General features: G+C 41.7%; 5 protein-coding genes across 8 annotated transcripts; 1 reads left to right on the forward strand and 4 right to left on the reverse strand.

Annotated features, from left to right (window-relative positions):
• Positions 1–77: 77 nt before the first annotated feature.
• Positions 78–2,545, reverse strand: LOC110187324 (uncharacterized). The gene is made up of 3 exons (XM_020956715.2): positions 2,335–2,545; positions 1,629–2,266; positions 78–544 (listed from the first exon to the last, which is right to left on the reverse strand). The coding sequence occupies exons 1-3, from the start codon at positions 2,423–2,425 to the stop codon at positions 299–301; spliced, it is 975 nt and encodes a 324-aa protein (XP_020812374.1). The 5' UTR covers positions 2,426–2,545; the 3' UTR covers positions 78–298.
• LOC110187310 (uncharacterized) lies at positions 2,412–5,543 on the reverse strand. Its single transcript, XM_020956703.2, has 3 exons — positions 3,636–5,543; positions 3,126–3,530; positions 2,412–2,545 (listed from the first exon to the last, which is right to left on the reverse strand). The coding sequence occupies exons 1-3, from the start codon at positions 4,567–4,569 to the stop codon at positions 2,478–2,480; spliced, it is 1,407 nt and encodes a 468-aa protein (XP_020812362.2). The 5' UTR covers positions 4,570–5,543; the 3' UTR covers positions 2,412–2,477.
• Positions 5,544–5,654: 111 nt separating this feature from the next.
• Positions 5,655–8,650, reverse strand: Sac1 (phosphatidylinositol-3-phosphatase SAC1). 2 transcript variants are annotated; one of them, XM_020956550.2, is made up of 3 exons: positions 8,524–8,650; positions 8,441–8,455; positions 5,655–7,879 (listed from the first exon to the last, which is right to left on the reverse strand). In XM_020956550.2, the coding sequence occupies exons 1-3, from the start codon at positions 8,570–8,572 to the stop codon at positions 6,063–6,065; spliced, it is 1,881 nt and encodes a 626-aa protein (XP_020812209.2). In that variant the 5' UTR covers positions 8,573–8,650; the 3' UTR covers positions 5,655–6,062. The 2 variants fall into 2 exon arrangements, with proteins under 2 accessions (XP_020812209.2, XP_020812213.2); XM_020956554.2 differs by lacking the exons at positions 8,441–8,455; positions 8,524–8,650 and adding an exon at positions 7,979–8,185.
• A 41-nt stretch (positions 8,651–8,691) lies between these two features.
• On the reverse strand, positions 8,692–18,983 carry Mipp1 (Multiple inositol polyphosphate phosphatase 1). 3 transcript variants are annotated; one of them, XM_020956565.2, is made up of 5 exons: positions 18,863–18,983; positions 11,003–11,261; positions 10,026–10,262; positions 9,717–9,958; positions 8,692–9,660 (listed from the first exon to the last, which is right to left on the reverse strand). In XM_020956565.2, the coding sequence occupies exons 2-5, from the start codon at positions 11,255–11,257 to the stop codon at positions 8,991–8,993; spliced, it is 1,404 nt and encodes a 467-aa protein (XP_020812224.2). In that variant the 5' UTR covers positions 11,258–11,261; positions 18,863–18,983; the 3' UTR covers positions 8,692–8,990. The 3 variants fall into 3 exon arrangements, with proteins under 3 accessions (XP_020812224.2, XP_086685785.1, XP_086685786.1); XM_086829659.1 differs by having other exon boundaries at positions 17,553–18,928; XM_086829660.1 differs by lacking the exon at positions 18,863–18,983 and adding an exon at positions 18,384–18,627.
• On the forward strand, positions 11,417–12,488 carry LOC110187157 (Ubiquinol-cytochrome c reductase 6.4 kDa subunit-like). The gene is made up of 3 exons (XM_020956572.2): positions 11,417–11,578; positions 12,005–12,168; positions 12,244–12,488. The coding sequence occupies exons 1-3, from the start codon at positions 11,417–11,419 to the stop codon at positions 12,368–12,370; spliced, it is 453 nt and encodes a 150-aa protein (XP_020812231.2). The 3' UTR covers positions 12,371–12,488.
• Positions 18,984–19,293: the final 310 nt, after the last annotated feature.

Below are 19,293 nucleotides of genomic sequence, written 5' to 3' on the forward strand. Positions count from 1 at the left end.
GTAACTTGATCTTTTTCCAGAAGCTTCAACAAATCGACTCCTGTGGTTTTCACACTCAAAAACAATAACAAATTGTATTTTTTAATATTGAAATTTTGTTTAATTGATGCCAAATGTAACATTTACTTAACTGTTGTCTTAATATGCAATATGGGTGGTTAAAGAAGGGAAAGGTTATTGCCATATCCGAATTTTGACGACATCTATAAATTTGAGGAGTCTTAGAGGGGATCTGTCGAGGTTTGGAGAGCGTGTACAAGTCCGGTTAATGGATCAGGATCAGAATTTTGTGTTGGGTCTACTTCTTCTTTTTGCCCTTGCCCTTCTTGCCTTTCTTGCCCTTTTTACCTTTCTTGCCCGCATTGAGCATGTCCTCGGACACATAGGTCTCCGTGGTGACCTTGCTCACCGGCAGATTCAACGCCTGTTTGGGGGTCCTCAACTCAATCTCAATGGTGTTCTTCTTGTGCTGCGACTTGGCCTTGCTGCCCAGTTTAACCAGGAAGACATCGCTGTCGGTCTCATCGCAGGTTTTGTAGCAGACCTGAGGTTAGGGGTGGGAGTTTGTATAAATATTAGTAGAGTTTGTAAGTAATAACCCGAAATAAGTTAAGAGGAACAGACTCGGCCTAACAAAAAACCACCTAATTTGCGGTTGCACCTGTTACGACCACATGCATCTCCTCTGAACGATTACCGCTAATAAAAAAAACCTATGGAAAGCTGTAGCAAAGTGGTGTGTGCTCCACACTTGGAGCTAGTGCTGGAACAGATGTTATGCAACTGCCACACAATTGGGGCAATCGGGAGCCTTCCAACAAGACACCGGGTTTCCGTAGCTGCAGAAGTTGCACCACTTGCCACAGCATTTAGAGGGGCCCAGTCACGGATCGAAAGCGATCCATTCGCACACGTAACCAGCGATCCCGCTAAGGAATGCGGAGGCGATCTCACCGATTACATTGATCGCTGATTACAAATTCTTAAAATATGACAAAAAACTTGGATTACCAATTCTCGAAGTATGAAAAACCAGATTTGAAGCTACCAATTACATATAGGAATTAAATAGACACTAAAAACTATCAATAAGCAAGTAAACTATTTGAAAAGACACCTCAGTGAAAGGAAACAAACTTTGGTAAGGTTTATTTACCTTTCCAGTTTGCAATCGAATTATAGGAATTATAGAAATTGATCATAAGTAAGCTTAAAATTTTAAAACATTTTTCGACAAATCAACATTTAAATAACTCATAACTAAGCCAAAAAAGCATTAATTTTAATTCGAAAAGCTTTCCTAAGTTGGTTTTTATCAGGGGTTCAAAATTGCATAATAAATTACTAACTTAAAAAAATGAACATTTTTGACAATTTTAACGATGTAACCCCTTATAAAATTTTGAAAAAATTTCAAAAATGTATTTTTCTCCCAGATATGCCTAGATCGATTCGGCTGTTGATTCTGATCAAGAATATTTATGAGTTATAGGGTCGGAAATGATTCCTTCATAGAGTTATAAGCTTCTGACTAAAATTAAAATACCCTTTAAGGCTCTAAACTATCAAGAATCAAATCCTTAACTGATTATTACCTCTGATATCTATATATCTGTAACTGAACTCACCTCAATGCCCTTGCGCCTGGTATCCAAATTGACGCCCTTCATGGTATCCATGATTTCCCTTCCCTCGGCCTGCATGCAAACGGTGCGTTGATTCTTGGTAGGGATTTGGGCCGGAACGTTGCGATCAGATCCGCCGGAGAGCCGGTGACGATAGCGATCCACCTTGGCCTCCTGCTGGTCAAAGGCCTCCTTGATCTTGGAGAAGGGCACATAGTAGTTGTCCGTCTCGCCGGCATCGTTGCCAGAGTACTTGATGTTGGCCCGAACCTTCGGGATGTTTGGATGATTGATGATACTGCCACCCGTGCGACGCTTTATGTGATTCCTGGCAATGGAACTGCGCTGCAGCATATCGTGCAGACCGGACTCATGTTTCGGTTCATTGGCACCGCCATTATCATCATCATCGTTGCCCAGACCAGCATCCGCGGCCCCATCATCAACGCTCTCCACCTTGTGGGTGTTCTTAAGGACGCGTATAGTCAGGCCGCTGCCATTCAGACAGGCCTCGAACTCGTCGTAGGCCTCCGGTCCTGGATCAGGCCGAGTGGGTTGGATGAAGCAGGGTGCCAGCTCTGGACTGCAGTCACAATCGCAGGTGCACTGGCAGCAACCCTCGCAACCATCGTCGACGGGATCTGGCGATTGCATTATAAATCAATCAATCAATAACCAATCTGAATCCCGTGATCCAAAGTGGACTTACTCTCGTTCATAGGCTTAAGCATTTCATCGGTGATCTTGAAGTTGCAGTTAACCTTTGGCTTCCTGCCCTTCTTACCCTTTTTCTTGGCCATGTTTCTTGACTAAATGTGATTACTCGTGTGTCTGATGTGTTTTGAAAGACCTCTATTTATCAATTTGGATATTGTACTTCAGCATCAAATGGCGCAGTTTCCGTATTGCTCGCTTTCGCGCTGCAACGATAAAGGATTAATACGCGATTACTATTTAATTTTAAGAACTATTCCAAAATCACACACGCACTGATCTGGATATGGGTCTGTGTATTGGGTTCAATATGTTTTTCCAAAAAATTCGCGTTAGGAAACGAAAGAATTTAATTTTTGTTTATTTTGTACGGCAGACAACATTTCCCATTTGAATCTAAAACGAATACAAATCGAGCAACGACTGCTCACCCCACGACTACTTGGAGTTTACTGGAGTTCAGAGCGTTTTGGAAAAGCAATGTTGGAAAATAATCTCATAGCTTACTTGGTTTTTTTTTCTTTCTTTAAATTTAAACGCAAGGAAGGTGTTAATTAAAATAAAATTTACAAGTAATCATGGTACATATTAAAGTAAACATAGCGTTTTAAAATGTTTAAAAACCAAAACAAAATGTTCGCGCACGGGATAATCAACATAGTAAAGATAATTGTAAGCTTTGAATTGATATTTCTATACTGAATTTTTAATTAAACAATTTCAAATGGTGGTTCATCAAATTAATATACCAAAAAAGTTAGGATAACTCAGCGGTTTTCGACTCACCATCTTCGCAGGCCACATTGTAGTTTGCCTGACATGACTCGCAAGTTTTCCCCAGTTCCGTGGCCGCTTTTGTTTGCATGATCCTTGTCTTTTTGTTTGCTTGCAAAGCACCTTCACAAACGGGTTCACATCCAACTTCATAGACCGCAGAGGGACAGCTTAGATCGCCCACACAATTGACGGCACCTCCTTTCTGTCGCTTCTTGCCATCCTTGCCCTTGTCATCCTTTCCATTTTTGCCGTTCTTGTCCTTAGTATCGTCCTTTGACTTGCCCAATTGCTCCGCGACCTGGCGCTCCTGGATAAATCGGGGATGAGGCTGTATACCGCCACAGGGACCGCACTTCTGGAGCTTCTTTTCGATGGGCGAAGGAGGACACCGCTTTGTGGGAACAGTGGGACACTCTGGGGAATAAGATGGTGGGTTTATGATTAGGCACACAAATCTTAATTAATCGTTAAAGGTTATAGATTAAAAGAATTATTCTAATGATCCTGATCAATACGAACCCCTATCAAACTCGTCCTCGCAGTAATCGGTGGGACAGAGCTTGTCCACGTTGCAGGCGTAGTAACGCAGGCACTTGGCTACGGGCTCCACACGCGGGGCGCAGGGATCCGCCATTCGGCATTTCCTGGTCGGTGGCGGCGGACAGCAGGGGTTGCTCTTGTTCATGGGTCCACCGGTGGCTGTAGCTGCCGCTGCGCAGGGATCACTGGGGCCGCATGGATCACACGGATCGCAGGGCTCGCCAGGTGGGCAGGGTGGCGGTGACTTGGGATTTCTCGAGCAGATGCGACTGAAGGGGAACGAGGAGACAATGGTTGGGCCATTGCAGACCAGGCGCATGATGATCACAATATTGCCAGTCTGCATCTTGCAGAGATTGAACAGGGGGAGCAGGCGCTTTGATAGCTCGGAGGTGGGACACCACTGTTCGTGGCGCTCGTTCAGTTTCTCATAGCAGGAGCAGTTGTCCAGCAGGCCCTTGCTGTTGGGACCCTTCATCCGTGGCAGCTGGGCCACGTGGCCCAGCATGGCATTCTCCCAATTGGGATTCTCGGCGTCAAAGGACTCCTTAACCCGATCAAAGATCGGTTTTATCGCCACCTCCGTGAGGCCGATGAGGAACTTACAGCTTTCCGTGCGTTTCTTATATACATGCACCAGTAGCTTGTCCTTGTCGGTGATTGGTGACTCCAGGGTGAAGAGGGCACACTTGCCGCACTTGGGCGAGGAGGGATTGACGCAGCATCCCACCTCCCTGTCGCATATGCTCACGTACACCGACGACCGGAATGTTATCTCCGTGCAGGTGGGATACTCCTCCGGAGCGCATAGATTCTGGCGTGTGATCAGCAAATCGTCCACCACAAACTCGAACATGTACAGGAAGTTTCGGGCAATCTTCCCAGATTTCTCTTTGTCCTGGTTCTCAGACATTTCGTTAAATACAAAAAAAAAAGACTATGTGCAAATTTTATATGGTCAAAAACAGTAATTTAAAGCAGAAACAAGCCTGACTCGAAATTTTGAAAATAAAAAATAAAATTATGAATTTGATTTTGACGGCAATGCCGAAACCGAAACGACTAGGTGGAGACTATGCTGAACTGATAACTGATAACTAAACTGGCTACCCAAGGCCTACTGGGAAGCAGGTGATTAATTAGGTAACTAAGCTAATAATACAAATTCTATATCATCATTGGAATATAATATTTACATTAATTCTCTTGAAGATAAAAAACTTACTGTATTTTCAAAGTTTACAGTTTGCTATCGAATTATATGATCGATCCTAACTTAGCTTTAAATATTCGGATTCTTTAAATAGTTATTTATCGATTTCTTATATGACAATTTGGCCGACTAATCATAACTTAAAAAACTCATAACTAAGTCAAAAAAGTATTAATTTTAATTCGGAAAGCTTCTCTTTGTTAGTTTTTTGTAAGTTAATAAGTCTGCATACTCAATTTAAAAGTTTAAAAAATTCAATTTTTTGAATAATTTTTTACAATTTTGACGATGTAACCCCTTATCTTTTTTTTGAAAAAATTTAAATAATTTATATTTTGGCCGGACATAGCTAAATTGACTCTGCTGTTAATGCTGATCAAGAATATATATGATTTATAGTCGAAAATGACTCCTTCAGATCGTTACAAGCTTCTGATTAAAATATTATAACCTTGCAAGGGTATATATATGTATATAATTTATAGTGATTAAAATGACCTGTCACTACGTTCCAAACTTCCGACTAAAATAATAATTTTACATCAAATATAAAATGCATTCCACATTCTTTCATTCAAATTAAGATATTAATAACCTGTTCTAAATCGAACTAAAAATGAATTTTACTATTAATTAACCTTTACAAGATGCGAACATCTCTTATTGGCATTGCATAAAGACGATGCCTTAAACTCGATTTACTTGTATTATCGGCAAGCAATAACATTCTTCGTTTATACACAAGTTGACCTCCACAGATAATTAAATTAAAGACGCCGTCAGGGTTGAGGTTTTCTAGCAATGCATAAAATACTTTATTAATGTCATAAATGTTTCTACAAAAGTGATTGATCTACTTCGCAATTAATCGCAGTTAATAAGCGGAGGCGCTGCCTTGACAAACCAAAGCCCCCCGGGTCGGGCGTTCGAGAAAGAAACCCTAGAAAAGAAAAGCTCGCCTAATATAGTAACCAAGATGTGTAGCCAACAAAAGGAATGGACTCGGCCGAATTACAAACTAAACAAGAACAGGAATAATAAACAAAACAAAAAGCGGGGGCCATTAAACTTGAGGGATTCAAATCGTTTACAGAAATCGCATTACAGGATATATTCTTTTTTGAAGCACTGTGATCCTGAGAGGTACATTCTCCTCCGGGACTCCTTATCCTTGGCTCTACACGACACTAACGTCATGGGGCCTGAAAGGAGATGGGCGGAAAAAGCCGCGGCCATTGCACAAACTCGATGCCATAGTGCAGAATGCCGGTGGCGCTCACTGCAATCATGGCTCCCCAGAAGAGCATAAAGAGTAGATTTTCCGTATTAAACTCCGCTGGATAAGTCATGGTTATCATGAACATGGCCACCGCCATCAGTAGCACCGAGGGGAAGGTGAAGAACCGCCAGCCGCGCTGCGATTCCAAGGGCGATGGCACTGCGCCGCCCTCATTATCGTTGATAATATATTTTCCGAGAAACAGATCCAAGCCATCCTGCCGCTGTCCGTCGGCAAAGTTGTTTAGATAATATCTCATAAGCGAGTTCTTACCATCCTGGATAGCTCCAGCCTTAGTTCGCTTGCCCGTCCGCGTAAAGTCCGTCTTGAGCGCTCCCGTTCCGGAATATTGTAACGAAATCAGATCCGCATTATCGGCCCACACTCCTTTAAAGCGACTCTCAAAACTTCCGGCAGCATGCTCCACTTGCTGGCCAACATGAAGAACGCCCAGCTTCTGAAGCACAGCCGTAAGAGATCTCCGGGCCAACATGCTCTGAACCACATTTGTCCGATCCAAGCAGTCGATGCAGTTCGTCCGGAAGACTCCGGTCTGCGTTGACACCAGCTTGCCGTCGTCGAAGACGTGATAGAAACCGAACTGACTTTGCTCGTAGGCAAGTCGATCGATGAGTATGTTTAGCCTCTCCCATCGCATCTTCCGGCACTCATGATGAAAGTCGAAGGCCTCGTAGCGCACACGCTTGTCGCCCAGTTCTCGAATGAGGCGGGCATAAGTGGCCTCCAGTTCACCCTCGGCGCCCTTCTGGTCCACCAGATTAATGGCCACATTGTTGCCGTACAGACGGATTTGATCGTTGAAATGCAGACTGCAAGCAGCCAGATGATCTTTGCCTGGCACCAGTTTCGGACGCGGCTTGTAGCGTAGATTGGGCAGTTGGTGCCAGTGAAACGGCATGCTGCCACGAGTCTGCACGAATCCGGTAAGCTGCCCGTTGAATTCCACTATCTGCTCCGTCTCCACGAAGTTGGCCACGTGGCCCTGCTCGTTGCTGCCGCGGCAGAAGAGTCGTGTGCCAGCCCGCTCCACCGATCGTCTCGTCACAATGCTCCAGAAGAACGTCTGTCCGTTGATCTGCACTTGGTTAATGGACACAAAGCCCAGAACCAGCGGCAGCTGGAATCTCTCCATCTTGTTGCAATTGAACTGCCTTAACACAAAGCCGTTCCACACGAAGCGCTGATCGGCCCTTTGCAGCAGACCCTGCCGCTGCTCCGGATTAGCGGTGGCCAGCTCCCGCTGACGCTGCAACGAGTGGGTGAGGTCGTAGCGGTAGGAGAAGTAGAAGTACTTTGAGTCCAGCGTCTGGCGTAGCAGGCGGAGGTACGTCTCGTTCTCCTTCCGCTGGATGGCATTGGGAATGTAGGGAATGATGTCATAGCCGGCCAGTCGCCACACAATCGAACCGTTGAGGACGCCGACAAAGATGCGATGCGTGGCCACCATTAGATAGTCGCAGCACAGTAAATGTATGGTGCCCAGCACTCCACAGATTCGTCGCGTGGGTCGCAGGTTCGCCAGCTGACCTCCGCTCGCTGGCTGGACTCTGGTGACCTTGTCGTGGCGGCCAATCACCAGCACTTCCTCCCCGCCATTGGGCTCCACGATGAAGCTCTCCGGGGTGATGTACAGGTTCATGTCATCGTACACTGGGTTGGCCTCCTTGCTATCCATGATTCCCGGGGGCGGTGGCGAGCCCAAGTTAAAGTCTGTGCGGGGAGAAGAGCACAAAAAAATGTAGATTAATTTAAGGTCTAGCTGCACCTGTGCTGCTTCCTCTTCTTCTTGTTCCACGGGGCGGCTCTCACTTTCTGTAATCAGGAAATTCCCGTCCTTATCGCTGCTGTTGCACACGCACAGCACCAAACAGAGCAGCAACAGCCAAGGCCTCAGCAGTTTTATTGTCGTTTTTATTGATTTAACACAGTATGCGTTTCATCAAAGTTATTTTTCGCCAACAATTTTTTTATATAGAGTGCTGCCAGATCGTTTTTAGCTGTCATGTCGCGGTCACACTAAAATTGATGTGGGGAAAATAAAATCCAAACTAAAATTGTCGTGGGGATAATAAGTTCACACTAAAATTGCCGTGGGGAAAAACTGGAACAAAAAAACAGCTGGCGCTGGCGGGACTTTTGAAACTCTAGAAATGTTCTAGGAAACTATGTAAAATTCATGAAATCTTTAACGCTCACTGCAGAATTTGAATTGAAGCTCATAAAGAATAAAAACTGTGACGAAACTCAGAAGGGATTATTATAATAACGTACCTGAACACGAGCAGTCTTTATGAAACATGAAATGAATAATTGAAACTGTTAACTCTTTTAATTTTAGAGGTATAACAACTTACCAACATCGGGCCCATTCCTAATTCTACACCAACCAAACCATCTATTCATTTCTCCTTGTTTTATAGTATCATAATTTAGTTTTTTTTAAATATGGAAAAGGGTGACAATTTTTTATATGATACTATGATAAGGCTAAAATCCAAAACAAACAAAGTAAACCTTAAATGTCAATTATTATACTGTGGTTTTATTAATATAAAGCTATTTCTGACTGTAGCACTGTCAACGTTCGTTAAGCGTTTAGAAAAAGGTCATAAAGTTAAAAATTTCGGTGTCGGACTGAGTGAGTGTATGTGTATGTGCTTCTTTCGACGTTGTGAGGAGTTTAAGGTTTTTGCTGCATTAAAAGTAGAAAATCTATATCGAAAAATACTTGACTGACATCCGCAGGCAACTTGCTGCCGCCTCCTTTTGGTACGAACTTTGTACATTACAAATTAAGACTTAGGCTAATCTGATGCGGAAGTTAGTGCATTAAGTAGACGAGAATGGCGGCGAGCGCGGTGGCCATCAGTCCGGGAAGACCGGAACCCAGGGACGGAGCACCGCCCGTCCGGCAGTAGTAGTCGCCGCAGTCCGCCTCCGAGATGGTCTTGTATTTCTCGAGGACATCAGACCATTTGCACAGGCCAACGCTGCACCAGTCCAGCTGCACTGCATCCTGGTTGAGGAAGAAGACCACCTTTTCTCGGTCCAATTCCGCTGGACAGTCGTACTTCACCGCCACGAAGTTACCGGCAAAGGGATCGATCAGGCTGCTCTTCCAGCGGCGGCTGCTCATGCTGTCGGAGTTATCCGCCCGCAGCGGAATGTCATCTTTCCTCATGCCCAGCGCCGTGAGGAGGGTCAGCAGACCCGTGGAGTGGCCGAAATGGGCAACCACATGGGGCGAAACTGGGTTGCTCAAGTGCGTCAGCAGATCCTGCACCAAACGACAGTTGAGGCGTCCGGTTTCCGGGAACCCATAGCCGGATCCCCAGTAGTACTTCAGATCCTCGGCATACTCGAACACGGACACTTGCTCGGGCAGGAAGGCGGTGCACCAGGCGCTGCTCCTGTCCACCTGCCAGGCCTGCTCATAGCGGCACATGTCGTACATCAGCTTGATGTCCTCCTCCTCCAAAGTGTACTGGAAGCTGTGGGTGTAATATATTTGTAATAACTCCTGAATTTTAAGCCGACTACTACTCACCCCAATCGAGTGGAGATGTCCTTGAGGGTGTTCGTCCACAGGCTGGCCTTGTGATACTTCTCGTACTCGGATCCCTCGCCCTTGTAGTTCAGATCCTTGTACGATTGGCAGTAGTCATAGGGACGCAGGAGCAGATCCTCCTTGGGAATCTCAACAGGATGGGCAGCATTGACCGTACCGAAAAGACCCTCGGTGAAGGCCCTGAAGCTTTCCCTGGTGCGCTGGGTATCGGTGTGACGGAACTGGAAGGGATTACACCAGATATTAGTTAAGGCCCCTTAAAGATTAGTATCCAACTCCGACTCCCACCTGATAGTAGGTATCATTGTACTCCTTGGGCAGAACGCCGGGATAGTAGCGCTGGTACAGTTTGGCCGTGCCTCGGAGATCATCGTATCCCTGGCTGGTTAGATACTCCTCCTGGTCGGGTGTAATGCTGGCATTCCACCTCCACATCTGGAGGGCTAACAAGTCCGTGCTGCACAGCGCATCCGTATCCGGCTTGGTCTTTGCCACCTTATAGTTGTTCACGATGAGATCACGGAGCTGAGAATGGGATTAAAAATCAATTATGATTATTAAACAGATTAGCTTAGTTAAAAAACAATATCAAACTTGATTTTATATCACAAAATAAGTATATTGTCACCTTGAAAAATATACTATTGCCCATCATTAATTTATTAAGACTGCTCTGAATACAAACGATGTACTTGTGAAATATATTACGTCGTTAAAATGAACAGCTCAATACTTTATGATGCTTGTAATATATTGCTTCCAAAACTGGCATACAAAACAAATACTGTTTAGCAATAAAAAATATCAGTAGCCCAAATAGCATTAATTTTTAAGTACTATACTAATAACTACTAACTGATGACATTATTACTTAATTTTATGAAGTATATCGTATAAATAAATCTAAGGCGGAAAGTTCTTAAGAAATTGTTGCTAGATGCATGTTGCTTAGCAAATGATTCTAGACACATGTTTAGAAACATATGGTTTTGCCAGCAATTAACAACTTCCAAGTTTATTATCCAATTGTACTCTATTTTTGGGGAAAACATCTACACATGTATTTAAAAATAGGAAACTACAGTAATTAGCTCACTAAGCGGCACCTTTTGTTTAGATGACCTCAAAAATTTGCAATGAATTCCATTTGCATAAGTGCATTTTTCGAGAAAACTTTTTACAAACCAAGAGCAATTAAAAGCTCAGCTAAGCGAATCAATAGGCAGTATGAGTTTACATTGTAAACTTATGTATTCAGGACTCACCTCCGCCGCACGGGCTGCATTGTTGATCATGCTCTTCTTGGGCAGCCGGGTTCCATGACGATGGAAGATCCACATCTTCTTGGGCTCGCAGCCGGGCACCAGATACTGCCGATCAATGTCGCTGCCCTTGACGATCTGGTAGGCGGTCTTCGAGGAGAACTGGCGGGTCTGCAGGCGCGAGGTGTCCTGGGCGAAGCAGTAGTCATCGCCGCGGACGAGGGCCACCAGGGGCAGCAGGAGGAGCAGCAAGCGCATGTCTCTGGGGAGGAGAACAAAAAAACAACCAAAGAAAAGTCAGCTTGAGGCGGGAAAAAGGGTTGCACGAATATTTAAGTGGCGGCCCAGCCTTTCCTTCAGCGCATATCCTTGAAATGTCGCCCTGTCCAACTGGCGGCTGACTAAAGCTATGCCCTAATGGACAGGAGCAGGACCACGAGTGTCATATGTGGATCGCCGCCATCGCAGCACAGACTACAGACTACAGACAGCGGAAAGGTGTGGCATTTAAATTGCTTCGCTGGCGTCTGGCGAGGAACGGAACCAAAGGAACCCAAGGGCTCCAAGGGCTTCAAGGAAGTCGAACTGGGAGGGGCACCACAGAATCGAATTGAATGGAATGGCGGCAGGGAATGGATGGAAATCCGGAGTTCCAAGGAGCTCAAAGGAAATGCCAGCACACACGCACCCACAGCTGGCCCTGAAAATTAGGCTAATGATTTTCGCTGACAAATTGCTGCAGTTCGTCGTTCTCCACGTGGCTTTTGGCCATCAGTCCCAAGTCCATCAACTGTCCAACGCCGCCTTCACACTCCGCCTTTCCCCAATTAGGTCAGGCCAACAAGTCGCGATTGCCCATAGATTGCCCATAAAAGATTGTAATGTTTCAATTTAGGGCCCGCATCCATCCAACTTTGATTAATCAACCTCCTTTTCGGGGGGAAACCCCTTCGATGGGGACACAATGGCTCATTAGAGAATGTATTCGACAGCTTGTAACATGAGCTAAATCTAATCACAAGCAGGCTTGTGTTTGTACCTCAATCATTACTACTGGAGGGTTATTTTTTTAGAGTTTTTCCAAGCAAAATAAGTATGAAGAAAAAATTAAAGTCGTTGTACTGCCGGAACAGGCCTTCGGCCAGTCTGAAAACAGCAATATTTTCATTGTGAGTATCGAGAAAAGATAAGCTATGGAAGTATAGTTTTCACAGCATAACTAATTATTTCAATTACAATCACAGTGCACCTTCCGCTGCTTGCTTTGGTCTGGCTGCGGCTATTGGTGTTGTCTACTTCACCGAATGGAGGGTTGTTACCAATTGGATCCCCCTATATAATATGAAATATCCCAAGCCGGAAAAGAAGTGATTCTCTCACTAATTTTAAATCTTTACGCATGAAGAAAATGTATACACGGACCCTTGAAAATCATGCCTTACGTTGAAATTAAACCAAATAAATGCTTTTAACAACATTGAATGGAAAATGTGGTGCTATGATTTCTCTTGAATTTATTTTAAATGCCTTTTGCGGTTTAATGTTACTGTGGTGTTTGGGCAATGCATTTGGTGGAACACGCTTCCAAAACAAATAAATGCTCTGCCAGTCAAAACACGAATCAAAAGAACAACAAATAATAAATTGTTGCCACAGCACCCGAAATAGATGAACCAAAAATTTCGCCCCCTAAAAACCCCTCAAAAAGAACTACTTTTTTTTTTGGTGGGGTTTTGTGTTTACAATTTCGCCTCCATCGATCGTATCGTATCGAATTAGATCGGATTGGATCGGAGGCTGGCAAATACAGAGTTGGGCAACCTGTTGCAGAAATGGAATACTGACGTACAGAGAAAAATACAATTAACATTTAAATATCTTTTAAGATTTTGGAAATATTGAAAAATAAATATTTGGGAGAGTTGTTTTTAAACCCTTTAAGAAAAAGGTATCAATATATTATTTAGTATCTTTAATGAAAAATATCAAATACTATCAATACAAATTAAAGCTAAATCAATCTATTTGTTGGTATGAAAGTTATGCACATTATTAGCCTTCCCACTCATTAATTTTAAATGCATTTTATAAATATATAATGAGCTTTTTTTCCCTGTGCAGCTGTGACGTCATTGCCATAGCATTGACAGCTGCAATTAGCTTGTGAAATTTCCAATTACATTTCCCAGGCGCGGAAGGCCAAAAAAGCGGAGGAACTGACGCATCACGCATCTAATTCTAATGCCTTCGCCTCCGTCTCCGCCTCCGCCTCCGCCTTCGGATGCCTGGCATCTTTGCATTTTCAAGTGCAAATAATTGCCTCACATGGCAGTTGGCATTCGTCGGATCGGTTGCACTTTTCTGTTTCCCCGTACCCTCGATATATATTACTATTACTCGATCTCCGATCTGCTGCGAGATCCCTCCCCAGGCGGCACTCCCCTAATCAATTGAATGCGCCGCCTTTGTTTGCATTTTCCAGTCATAGAACACACATAACCCATCGTCATCGTGCCCCCAAACCCCAATCCATTTCTAGTTTTGTGTGTTTTCTCAATGCGAAATTAAAATTCCAACTTGACTGCCATCTCTCGTGTTTACTTGGCGGGCTTTTATGAACTCTCGCACTGCCACCAGTTTAGTTATTGTAAAACAGATTCGCCACGAGATGGAAAACTAATTTAATCTGGAAAATAATATTTATTATACTCCATTTGTTTTGTATTTGCGAATGAGTGAAGTGTGTGCGTGACATTTGGCTAATTTCCTCGATATGTATACTTATATTTGCAGCTCCCCTTGGCTGCCCCTCCTCTCCATTCAATAATTCCCTAGTTTTTATATTTTTAAGAGATCTGCCCTCGTGCTGGTTTCATCGGCTGGTTTTTGGTTTTTTTAGAGCATTGCCCATAAATCAAAACCAGAAATTTATTTTCAGTTTCTGTTTTTTGCTGTTTCCATTTTACCTAATTTATTGTGGGTTCAAATTTAGGTTTTCCTTCTAATGTTTTTTTGTGTACCCTTCCAAGGGTATTATAAGTTCAGTCAGAAGCTTGAAAGATGTGAAATATTCATTTCCGACCCTATAAATCATATATAGGCATGTCCGGTCAAAAAATAAATTTTCGAAATTTTTTTTTTCAAAATTTGAAAAATAGAGATAAGGGGTTACATCGTTAAAATTGTCAAAAATTTGAATTTTCTTAAATTAAGAATTAGGTATGCAGATTTATTAATCTAAGAAAAACTAGCAAAGAAAAGCTTTCCGAATTGAAATTAATGCATTTTTGGCTTAATTATGCTTTCTTTAAATCTGTAATTTTTCGGAAAATTTTGACATATAAAAATATGGATAAATATTAATTCTTAGCTTAGTTTTAAGTGATTTTTGATTTGATCGTATAGCTAAATTGCAAATTGCAAAGGTATATAAACTTCGGCTTCCCGAACTTTACTTTTCTTTCTTGTTTTTGTATTTTTTGGTCATTCTGCATGAGCTGAAGCCATTGCCAGCGATTTGATTCGAATTCATCATTTCACCAATTGATTTTTCCAGCGTCACACATACTGATCGATCTGAGATCATTGAACTTTTTAGGGGGAATTAAATCATTTTAATTACGAAATAGTGCCAGATGTGAAGCAGAATAATGCGTCAGATACTTGCAGCAATAGCTCTTTAAGTATTTTTAAACTCCTTTCAACACAAATTGACACTAAGGAAAGTACAGAACCCTTTCAAGGAACTAAAGTAAAGCTGGATTGTCTTCAAATCAGGGCCACCAACTTTCTAATTAAAGCAAGAACACCTCTCAGCTTTTAACTAATTATTCCAATGTCTTTACTATTGAAAAGGTTATCACCGAATTCAGATTCGAATTCATCATTTCACCAATTGATTTTCCACTGATCGATCGATCGATCGATTGCTGTGAAAGATCGTTGAACTTTTCCGGGGAAATTAAATAATTTCGATTACGAAACGATGCCAGAGTGAGATGATGTGGAGCAGTGAAATACGTCAGATACTTGCATCAATTGCCGGCCAAAGTTAATTGATTACACACGCAAGCAGCTGGCTTTTAGGAGAGTTTTGCAAGCGTTTCGCCGCTGCCTTTCACAGCTGTCTGCGAAAATAGTCGCGGAAAAGAATCCGGAGAAGGAAAGCGAAATCAAAGCTCCCCAGCAGCTACTGTTCATATTAATTAGCATATGAGCGCGAGCGAATGCCAGGTCGACCGACCAATTATCGTAATGATGCTCAAGCGCAATTCACTTAAAATCCCCGACACGTCGCCGGATAATGGCGCATTCATCATGCAGGCCATATACACCCGGCTATTACACGGCTATACGAATTTATGGAGGTTCTTGGGGTCTGGGGAGACCGGAACATCCAAGTTCCGAGCATAAAGCGATAAGGCAAGGCGTAAAAGACAAGGCCACTATCTAGTTAATATGCAGACATCGCAGGAAACCCCGGAACCCCTCTGATAATTCTAGACTGGCGCTCCTCTGGAGAATCTTTAATTATTAACGACGATATACCCGAAAATTGCCTGGGAACATTAAGTATTTAATTTATCACCATTGGGACCCGGGGCCCAAGGCGACCTTCTCTTCTTCTCCATTACAAGTCAGAGGAGAGTGGAGGAGAGATGCCATGGTCTGGTCTGTGTTGTTTGTTTGGAAAATTTTTAAAATATGCCGCCTGCTTGACCTCAGCGATCTCTCACATAGACGCAAGTGTGATGTGCTGTGTGTCTGGTATCTGGGAATTTTGTAAGAGTTTCCAAAAGTATCTCGAAGACGGCAGCGCTCGAAAATAGAATTGCTTCATTTCTAATGATATATTAACTAATGCCCATTAAAATGTAGAAAGCAAGAAGAGTCTATTTTTCCCTCGGCAAACAAACAAGGAAGGAAAAGGAGGGACTAGAAAAGCAGGGAAAGTGTTTTCGGTTAAGGTTAAGTGAGCAAAAGCCAAAAGAAAAGCAAAAGGCGGATGCCAAAATCATTTTTGGCAAAGTATCAAGATTGAAAAGCTTTTGACAAATTCTGTAATTTATTTGAAGCGAGTGTGGTGGTATTTTCAAGAGCACCTGATCGCCGCATTTTCTCTATCTCTCTATAGATAAATGGAGGAAATGCTCCAAACATATTTACACAGCACAAATCGCAATCAAATTAAACTACAAGTAAATATTTACAAAATTGTGCAACTTAGTTCGAGTGATTAAAAGGGGAGAAGGGGGAATTTAAACACTAATCGAGCAAGTGGCGCAGCTGCAAAAAATAAAATAACACAAAAGAAAATGAATGAATTACTGCCAAAAAATATACATAGGTATTTAAATACTTTCAAAATCCTTATAAGCCTTTTTAATATATAGTTCTTTGGTTGGAATTAAATGTTGTTTAGTTTGCATATGTAATAAAAAGTTCTTAGTTTATTTATTTATTATTAAAGCTTAAAAGATTTTAAGTTTAATTTTGAATGCCTTTTTAAGTTTTTTTAGTAGATAACACAATAGATATATTTTAGTAAGTGAAAGTACATTGCATTTGTAAAAATGTTCTTATTTAGCAATGGACTGCGTTCAGGTGATAAAAAAAATATAATAGAGAAGTTTTATAATATATCAATTTAAGCAACGCAAAACTTGCAAAGAATGAATAGAAATAGAATTTTAATTAAATTGATATTGAAATTGGAAAACCAATTAAAACCAGAGATCGCCTTTGAAAAGTAAACTCAAGGCTAAGTTTAATTTATAATCCCATAAAGATCAATTAAAAACGATGCTATAACACTTTGTAAAAAAAAGAAACAAACCACATAAATTTGTTTTTTAGACGAGGAAAATAAAGTAGTGCAGATTATGGGCTAAACAAATACAATAAAATTGAAGGGAGCAGGAGAAGGGCAGGTGAGAAAAAACCTTGCTATGGAAACAGTCGAACAAATTTTCCGAGAGAAAACTGATCGAGATTGCGACAGGGAGAGCAAGCGAGAAAAACTCAGTGGAAAAACAAGTTAGAGTCAACGGTCTTTGAGAACCGGTTTTCTTGATGTCTCTCATACCAGCCAAAAAACATTGTGTGTTTTGTTTTGCTTTCAAGTCTGTTTGGCCCACATAATGGGCCAAGACCGACTCTACCCTGCACCGCAGCCCTCACCCACGCCCATTAGGTAGGTAGCCGTTGAGGCAAATACCAATTAACCTTAAGTAATCTTTAAAATTCTTAATCTGAGATCTTGCAGATTTGATGCCAATAAAATTCAAACAAGAAAATGAATACTTTAATAATAAAAAATATATAAAATGTCTTAAGTCTTCTGCTATGTAGAAGTTCCACTGTGGCAAATAGCAAAGTGTCAAGACATTGAAGATTGAAGCCGTCAACAAATTTGGGCAGCAAAAACGCGCAGGAATTTCAAATATTTTTAGAGGCTTAACCCGAAATTATGTACGAGTATGTGAGAATCGGGCAGTGGCTCCCAACATAAATTAAATATTTAATGTGCCACCAAGGGAAGTCATTATCTTACAGAAAAGAAGGAGCAGAGAAGGAACATGGCGTGTCCAAGTGGGAGTCGCGTGCCTCGGGGGGGCTGGTCATAAATCTGGTAATCCGGCACAGGACGTGGGGGAATTGGCAGTAGGAGACACTTGTGTCAACTATTTGTTTGCGTAATTTGCTTATCTTTGTGCGGCCATCCATTTTAATTGCACGCGCTTGGAGACCTAATTATTTTAAGCGCGTTTTTAAACGCGTGCGAAACGCACTCTCGACGCGATGAGCTGAGCCAAAGCTGGGTAAGCCAGGCCAGGTGATTCAAACAGCTGCCATCGGGCTAATTTGATTGCTTGGCCAACGAAACGCGATTCAGCAACAAATTCTAACACAAAAAGATTTTATTTTCGCCTAGAACGTTGAACTTCTAGCTGGAGTTTGGCACTTGGGGAAAATATCCACAAGATACATTACATATATGTATATTTTGGCACAAACATTTAGAAACATTTCATATATTTAAAGTATTTTTAAAAAGGGAAATTAAAATTTGTCAACAGCTTTAAAATTTCATTTTTCATGTCTATAATGAGAACATGAGAACATATTAGTTTTTTTTTAAATATATACATCAAGTTAAGGTGAGGAAAGAAAATTGTAGATTTAAGTATATAAAGAAATGAGCGAAAAACATTTTTAAAGTCCCTGAGATTAATGTGGAGTTCGTATAAAGTGCAGAACAACTTATAGCTTTTTTCTCGAGTGTATTTTTTCTCCAGGGCAAGAAACGAAAAAAAAATAAAGTCTCACGCTGCGTGGAAATGGACACCAAAGCGAAAAAAAAACAACTGATTAATGTAGCCACCTCAAGTTTTTCAGCGTTTTTCATTCATATGCAAAATGTCGAATGGTAACAAGTTAAGATTATTTCGCTGAGCTCATCACGAAATCGAAAAACAAAACAAACTAAAGGCAAATACAAAAATACGTTATTTGTATTGCGGGATGATGCCGCGGTTGTTATATAATAATTATACTCAAATTATATAGACGTCGAGCGAACAGGTTTCCCAAGTCCCTGCCATCTCTCTGACTATTCTGACAAAAATAAACACAAATAAATGCAAACTGCAGGTGCAGCTGGGTAGATCTAAGTGGGAATGTGGCATTTAGACAGTATTTTAATTGTTCAATTAAATAAGAGATGATCCCGCGGCATTTCTTGGCGCAATTTATAGAATATTTATTAGCATTGTTGTTAACGCTACATAAATTATGCCGATGAATTATGATAATTTTATTAATTTAATAAACTTTCTTAAGACACACACGAACAACACACACCTTTAACTTAAATGCTTTGCCTAAACAATTGAATTCAAGTTTGGGCTATTTATAAAATCGAGCGACTTTAACCGCACGACGCGACCGCTGAACGTTCGAAACGGAACTAAAAACCGCCTCGAAATCGCCTTGCCAAGTAGCCTCATTCTCTCTGTCGCCGCACAGTGGGCGAAATAGATAATATATCGTGAGCAAAATAATGGTTTACAATGTTTTACAAAAATATATGAACAGTTTTAATTTTTAAAACATAAAATTGAGTATGCAGATTTATTAACCAAATAAAAACCAACATAGGAAAGGTTTTCGAATGTAAATTAATGCTTTTTTTGACGAAGTTCGCTCCTTGTTTTATTAGCATTTCTTTGCTTTCCTTAAATCATATCTTAAATAAATAGAATATTTATATTCATTAGTGAATTAATTGCACC

This window comes from Drosophila serrata, unplaced genomic scaffold, assembly GCF_035046125.1.
Source record: "Drosophila serrata isolate PLE 108 unplaced genomic scaffold, ASM3504612v1 contig_217, whole genome shotgun sequence".
NCBI lineage: Eukaryota > Metazoa > Arthropoda > Insecta > Diptera > Drosophilidae > Drosophila > Drosophila serrata.

Bases quoted from the DNA above. Each gene is read 5' to 3' on its own strand.
- Mipp1 (XM_086829659.1), bottom strand. From the start codon at position 17,725: ATGGATGGCCGCACAAAGATAAGCAAATTACGCAAACAAATAGTTGAC. The intron at 11,262-17,552 runs GTAAGATAATGA...TCTCCTCCCCAG, and splicing joins TTCTCTGCTCCTTCTTTTCT to AGACATGCGCTTGCTGCTCC. The intron at 9,661-9,716 runs GTGAGTAGTAGT...TTACACCCACAG, and splicing joins GACATCTCCACTCGATTGGG to CTTCCAGTACACTTTGGAGG.
- LOC110187157 (XM_020956572.2), top strand. From the start codon at position 11,417: ATGGACAGGAGCAGGACCACGAGTGTCATATGTGGATCGCCGCCATCG. The intron at 11,579-12,004 runs GTCGAACTGGGA...TTGTAACATGAG, and splicing joins GCTCCAAGGGCTTCAAGGAA to CTAAATCTAATCACAAGCAG. The intron at 12,169-12,243 runs GTGAGTATCGAG...TTACAATCACAG, and splicing joins AAAACAGCAATATTTTCATT to TGCACCTTCCGCTGCTTGCT.
- LOC110187324 (XM_020956715.2), bottom strand. From the start codon at position 2,425: ATGGCCAAGAAAAAGGGTAAGAAGGGCAGGAAGCCAAAGGTTAACTGC. The intron at 2,267-2,334 runs GTAAGTCCACTT...TGCAATCGCCAG, and splicing joins GCTTAAGCCTATGAACGAGA to ATCCCGTCGACGATGGTTGC. The intron at 545-1,628 runs GTGAGTTCAGTT...CCCTAACCTCAG, and splicing joins CCAGGCGCAAGGGCATTGAG to GTCTGCTACAAAACCTGCGA.
- LOC110187310 (XM_020956703.2), bottom strand. From the start codon at position 4,569: ATGTCTGAGAACCAGGACAAAGAGAAATCTGGGAAGATTGCCCGAAAC. The intron at 3,531-3,635 runs GTTCGTATTGAT...CTTATTCCCCAG, and splicing joins CGAGGACGAGTTTGATAGGG to AGTGTCCCACTGTTCCCACA. The intron at 2,546-3,125 runs GTGAGTCGAAAA...TTATCGTTGCAG, and splicing joins CAATGTGGCCTGCGAAGATG to CGCGAAAGCGAGCAATACGG.
- Sac1 (XM_020956550.2), bottom strand. From the start codon at position 8,572: ATGAATAGATGGTTTGGTTGGTGTAGAATTAGGAATGGGCCCGATGTT.